This window comes from Leptosomus discolor, chromosome 4 (assembly GCF_034619465.1).
Source record: "Leptosomus discolor isolate bLepDis1 chromosome 4, bLepDis1.hap2, whole genome shotgun sequence".
In the NCBI taxonomy this organism is placed as follows: Eukaryota; Metazoa; Chordata; class Aves; order Leptosomiformes; family Leptosomidae; genus Leptosomus; species Leptosomus discolor.
The window spans coordinates 19,940,826-19,947,005 of record NC_141394.1 but is presented as its reverse complement, the minus strand read 5'-3'; the positions used below and the strand labels follow the sequence as shown (position 1 = coordinate 19,947,005).

At 50.0% G+C, this 6,180-nt stretch overlaps 1 protein-coding gene across 1 annotated transcript; it reads right to left on the bottom strand.

Annotated features, from left to right (window-relative positions):
* Window positions 1-432: 432 nt before the first annotated feature.
* Window positions 433-4,773, bottom strand: LOC104349487 (uncharacterized). The gene is made up of 6 exons (XM_009955040.2): window positions 4,609-4,773; window positions 3,690-3,749; window positions 2,876-3,007; window positions 1,610-1,756; window positions 761-821; window positions 433-577 (listed from the first exon to the last, which is right to left on the bottom strand). The coding sequence occupies exons 1-6, from the start codon at window positions 4,771-4,773 to the stop codon at window positions 474-476; spliced, it is 669 nt and encodes a 222-aa protein (XP_009953342.2). The 3' UTR covers window positions 433-473.
* Window positions 4,774-6,180: the final 1,407 nt, after the last annotated feature.

Here is a 6,180-nt window from a genome sequence, read left to right as displayed (position 1 = left end):
CCTTCCTTATCCTTCACCCACTATTGTATCAGCCAAATAATTCAATGGGTGAGGGGGAGAAATTAAGACAGCAGTTGGAGGGGGAAAACACTCCACAAACAGCTTCTTTTAAAAATGAACTGTATTTAATATTTGAATGCCTAAGGCTAGCACTGCTAGACAAGTTGCACAATGAATTCTGGTGGAATAAAATGTGATTTCAGTACAAAAGCTGGAGGAAAAAACACTCACGCTTTCCAGAGGCAATGAGGTATTTTAACTACACAAATTCTGAATGTCCAAAAACATCTGCAGATCTTCCCCTTTGCACTGCGATCTCTGATTAACGTTGGGCATTCAGTAGTTCTCTCTTTCAGTGTGTGTTTTTCGAAAGATCAAGGAAAAGTGCATAACCATCTTTAAAGGCGAAGAATGCCTTAGATCTGTCTCGCTACATTTTTAGACTAGTAGCTTTAAAATGTTCGACCACTTTGTCAAGCCATTCTGATATATGGTGGAGGTTTGGATGCATCTTCCTCTGCATCCAAGTCCTGGGCTGGAAACCGATCTGGGAAGTTAAAAATTCTGTCCCCAGGGCCTGTATGGGGAAGGAGAGGAAACCATTAAACCTGGTGTACACACTTGTACAAAATCCTGAGCTCCTTTTGGCTCGGAGTATTTTGGTTATCAGGGTTTTGGTCTGGGATGTAAAGCTTATTCAGGATGTTCCTTCCACGTCCTTGGTGAATATCCAAACACATGGAGGGAAAGAGTTACTCACTTTGCACAGCGCAAACCATTTCCACAGCCTGATTTTGGTCCTCGCTAGGTTGCAACCATTCCTATGAATGAAACAATGCCATCAAAAACCTCTTCTGTGAGTTTGTTCGAGAAGATACACCTGAACTCATTTTAAAAGCCTGCGTAGTCCACTCCTCCTGACAAGTTTTAGTTTGGAAGTTTAAAGCAGCCTCACATTACAGACTCAGGCTCAAGAACAGCTGCCTTGTGACCTGTACCCATTAATTCCTTACCAAATGAGATGGTCGGATGTACATGTTTAATACAGCATCAGAATTACTCTAGTAGAGAAGTGGGTGGTATTTACTGATCTCACATAGCAGAGACATCGGGTGTGTGCCCCATCACTTGAGGTAGAGTCCTCACAAATTAGCAGTAAAATGTGGTGCCCCCCCTAGACTTCACACATGGTACAGGGGATATTTTTATTACTGAATTTGTAGTTCTAGGGATAAGGCATCTTGGCTTGCAAGTACCAGTAAGTCTTTGAAATGCTGTACCAGGAGCAGTCGTTGGTTTAACAGTGAGAGAAGAAGGAGCAGTTTTTGAGGAGAGCAGGAATTCATAGGAAATGGGACCACACTAGGTTCAGCACTAATGGTTTGAAAACGGAGATAACTTACACAAGACTGTAAACAAGAGGGAGGTGGCAAAAGGAAAAATAAAAAAGTATAAAACCCTTCTAACATCCACTTAATTTCTTAGAATTAGCCCTGGATGACTGAGGTGGAGCTGAGGCCAGGTTTATAGAAGAAAAGCACATCCGCTCCCCAGTTTCTTCCCTTCCCACCCAGTACAAATAAACAGGTGTCCTGGGCTCCTCACTCACCATCCCAGTTACACTGTCGTAGCACGAGCAGCGTGGAAGACTCCGGCATCCCAAGTAAGCCATCACCAGCACCACAAAAGCACTGCAGATAGACGCAGCTAGCATGGCTACGTTAGCACCCTTGACTACTTTATTAAGTACGAACTGCTGCAAGCAGAAAAATAAATGTTAAAGCCATATTCAACAAGTGAAGCTCTCCACCAAAAAAATATTCTAATGACTGCAAGAATGCTGCAATTGCATCGTAGGCAATTGATTCAGAGTTAGTGTTATTTAAGGCTTTTCTTCCTTGTGCTCTGAAGATTAAGCCAAGTGTGAACCTCAAACAGGAAAGAAGCAAAATAAAAATAAGTAAAATAAGGCTTCTGATTAAATGTAAGACACTATGCAACGGTATCAGGTTTGGAAACTTTAACAATGAGTAGAAATCCAAAGAATGGCTGCTCTTCTTCACACTGAATATGAGAAATATCTTCTTGCTATACTGCAACTTAGGAGCCTGACATTCCAATTTGTCCCGCAATGAACTAACAAACAGCTTCATCTACCCAGAATGTCTTCATCCCTACAGGGAGCCACCGCTTGTACCAGGTTTGGGGTACAGAAGGGCTAACTCATTCCTTCTCTCCAGCTTTCCTGTGGGGGATACACTTGAATAATACCCACTTTTAACCAGGTGACCTGTAACTGCTGTAACTTTATCACCTGAGGTGCATGCTGGAAAGGATTTGAGCCTATCAATTCCCATCTCAGACCAGGCCAGGGATACAGCCAGCACCTACCCCTTTTCATGAGCAGCACCGTGATTTTTTGCTGGCACAACCCAAACCCTTTTGTGCTTGGCGGCAGCAGCAGTGAACCCGACCGTAGTGAGTTTAGGCACACACCTGGCACGCACACCTCCGGGGACGAGCTGTTGCTCTCAAGCAGCTACTTCTCAGATGGGCATCCAGGTGAGCTGGGTGTTAGTTCACATAGCCACCGCTACCAGCCATGCTGCAGTGGCAGCGAACGGCAGGAGCTAGCCATAAAATGTCTACCTAGCCCTGTGTGGGTTTTGTGATTTTCGGTACCTAACTTGATGTTTAAAAAACCAGTTGGGTAAGTCTACAATTAAGTAAGTGCCTTGCTGCAGGCACCAGTTCAAACTCTGATTTAGGTACCCTGGAAGTCTGGTTCTGTTTTCCAAGTCAAGCCTAGTCCTAGTAGTGTTTGCAGATTAAGACGGTCATGTTCCCCAGTAACAGGCATAGTATCAATACTTACGGTATGGATAACATGGACTGGGGCAGAACTCAGCTCCTCCTCTTCACCATAGTTCAGTGTGAAGGAGCTATAAACTATTACGGTGAGGATGGCAACACAAGAGATTATGGAAGCAACTATCAGCACATTCACCTAGACAGAGAAATGAAAGGAGAAAAAGAAAGGGGAAAGGAATTAAAACTATCCTCTGACAAATCAATGCAACTAATACAGACAAAATGTACTAACAAGCATTGCAGGTACAAGGCTTTGACCTCCCGTAACACTAAAAAGTACCTGGTAGCAACAGTCGCTTGGAAGCCAAACACAGAGCAGTAAAGGTTTCCATGAGACTGATTTCTGAGCTACAATCAAGTCCCAAATCCTAACCACGGGTACTAGTTGGACCCAAAGACTTCATTCTGAGAGATCTCTTACTTATAAACAATACCCCCCCCTTGGAGTTTACATGGCTGGAGAGACCTGCCAAGGAAATGCAAGTCAATTAACTTGTTTCCTATTTTAGTGTACATGATGCTTAATAACAGGAAGCAACACCAAAAGAAATGCATTCAAAAGCAAGCGTTTTTTACAGATTTTCGCTTGTTATTAGAGCCAGCGCTCATCTGCTCCAGCAGAAAGTGAGATAATGCTGCATCCTCCTTTTGCTTAGGAATGCAGTGGCTTTTATAAAGGTAACTTGAGGAAATAAGCTCTCAATCCTGCAGAAGGACCAGCCAGCTTATTCCCTACCAAAACCATTTTCGATTGCCCCGACATTTTGCACTCGCCCTGTACACACACAACCACCACCAACAACCCCAAACTGGCTTACGAGAACTGGATTCTTCCTCTGAGAGGAAAACAAAGCCAAGACACCTGGGACTCCCATCACCTGCAGGGCACAAAAGGAGCTGGTAACTGTGAGACAACAAGAATCAGATTCAGAAGATAAACTACTACAGAGCAGATGAAAAGCCCTCATTTTCAAGATCAGAGTAACTGTTGGGTCAGGAATGGAAAGAGAATTGCTGGTTTCTTCTGTCTTCCTCTTCAGCATCTCCTGGGGGCAGGACATTGCATGAAATGCATCTTGCCCACTCGCTACCGCCACAGCAGCAATCCTCCAACTGGCCTTACGGCTCCAATTAGAGTGCTAAAAACATGCACTGCTTTCCTGAGCCCTTACACATCTTGTCGATGGAAGAAAGATATTACTGGAAGGAGATGGGCAGCCTCTGGATGGAAGAGAGCTTCAGTACAACCCCCTTGCAGGGCAGCTCACCAGGGTATGAACAGTGACATCAGGGTACCGAACGCCACGGAGTGAAGATGCCCGCTACCCGCTCCTCACTGTGCTAGAGAGAATTAGTGGCACTGTGCTGTGGGACACAGATCATCTCCCAGATGTTCATCTACCCGACGTGGGGAGCCCTCCTAATTTTTGGTGGCCTCTCTGTGGTCACTATGCTTCTGCAAAAAACCCTGTCAATTGCCACCATGCCCCATTTTCTGCATTGTCCAGTAGAAATGTATCTTATTTAGCTCCTTCAGAGGGAAGTCTGCTTGCACTCTCCTCCCTATACCACAATAAGGAAACTTTTATTATCTCGGTCCAAAGCAGGAAACCAGTGAAGAGCTGGCAAGAAGCCCTGGCCTCCCTCCCAGCCCCAAGCTGTGTACTAGTAGGTAGCGAGGGGGGCATATCAAAACCAAAACCAAAACAAAGCATAGAAAACATAGTGCAACTTTACCATCCCAGCCCAAATTGGAGCTCTGGTTTTGCCGAGCTGAGACTCCATTCTGAAAAGGCCATCTATGAACCCGCTGCCGACGCACACCGTGCTGAAGGCTATCTGGAAGAGACCCAGCACGACCATGTTCCTCTGGTTAAAGACGAAATATCGATAGCGATCCATTCTGCTTGGATTCGCACATAAACCCTGGGATGTGGAGACTGGAAAGCTGCGCCGTGACCCTCCAGCGAAGGGGAGAACAGTTTGTCCTGGGCAGGAGACAGAAGGGACAACAGGAGCATCAGCGCCCGGCCAGCACCGCTTCACCGGCAGGACAGAGTTCACCCCTTTCTGATCGGCAGCAGTGAGAGCGAGCAAAGGTGAGCGCTCTGTGGAGAAATCCCTCACGCTGCTGCTAGGCAGGTGCCTGGGGCACCATTTGTGGTGTTTCCGGACAGAGACGTCCATCGGCACCTCAGACCCCACCGCCAACCCTTTTTCCTTCGGGATTCCTGCCGCCCAGAAAGGCGGGAGGGGGCTTTGCTTGGGTTTCGTCCCTTCTAGAAGCCAACCTCTGCACCTCCTTTACCAGAAGTGCCCGATCCCCTCCGCAGAACGCCGGCCAGCCCTGGCACCTCCCCGGGCGGAAAGCCGGCCGCCCCGCCGTGTCGGTACCGGCGCCCCCGCCCCGCCCCGCCCCGCCCCGACTCTAGACCCGACTCTCCCCCCTCGCTGCTCCCGTCTCCCAAACGTGCTCCCCACGGGGGGCTGCTGCAGCCCGCCGGAGGCACCGAGGAGCCTGGCCCGGCACAGACCGCGGGGCGCCGGCCCGGGCTCCCCCCTCCCGCCGCCGGCAGCGGGACCCAGGCAGCCCCGCTCCCGCTCCCGCCCTGCCCTGCCCGCAGCCCCCACTGCCTCCCCCGGCCCCTCACCTGCGGCGGGCGGCTCGGCGGCACCCGGCCCGGCCCGGCCCGGCCCTCACCGGCGCTGCTCGGGGCGCCCCGTCCGGCGGGGCAGGTACGAGGAAAGCAAGCTCCGGCTCCGGCTCCGGCTCCGCCTCCGGGGGAAAATAAATAAATAATAATTAAAAAGGTTCCGAGTCGGTGCGAAAAGAAACCGAAGGGGTTGGGAGAGGCCGTGCCGTGGCGACAGCGGCCAGGAGCCGCGCAGGGGACGCGGCTGCTCCAGCCGCCCCCGCCGCCTGCGGAGCCCTGCGGCTGCCCCCCAGGCCCTCCCGGCGGGTCGGTGCCCCTCTCCGCCTCGGAAGGGAAGCAGAGGAACCCACCCAAGCGCCTCCAGGCAAACCCGGCCCCAAGGCCTGTCTGCCCTGTAAGCATTTCGAAGAAATCCATTCGTAGGTGAGCTGCCGTTTCTTTACGTGACCCCACAGCACCTCCGCGGTGTGAGAGAAGGGTTGTAACACCAGTCCGGGACTGGAACGCAGCCAGGCTGGGTGAGGCTAGCCCACCGCAGCAGCATGCGCAACCCCAGTGTCACCTTCCACCCGGAGATAATGCAAATACACTGCAACCATTCATCCTTTCAAGCTTTACGGCTGTGAAGGTTCAACAGGCACTGCCAAGGCCAAAC

What these genes read in the sequence shown, in the direction of transcription:
- LOC104349487 (XM_009955040.2), bottom strand. Translation starts at nt 4,773, where the DNA reads ATGGATCGCTATCGATATTTCGTCTTTAACCAGAGGAACATGGTCGTG. An exon ending in AGAGGAAGAATCCAGTTCTC is followed by an intron (nt 3,008 to 3,689) that starts GTAAGCCAGTTT and finishes TTCTCTGTCTAG; the next exon opens with GTGAATGTGCTGATAGTTGC. An exon ending in CAGTCCATGTTATCCATACC is followed by an intron (nt 1,757 to 2,875) that starts GTAAGTATTGAT and finishes TTCTGCTTGCAG; the next exon opens with CAGTTCGTACTTAATAAAGT.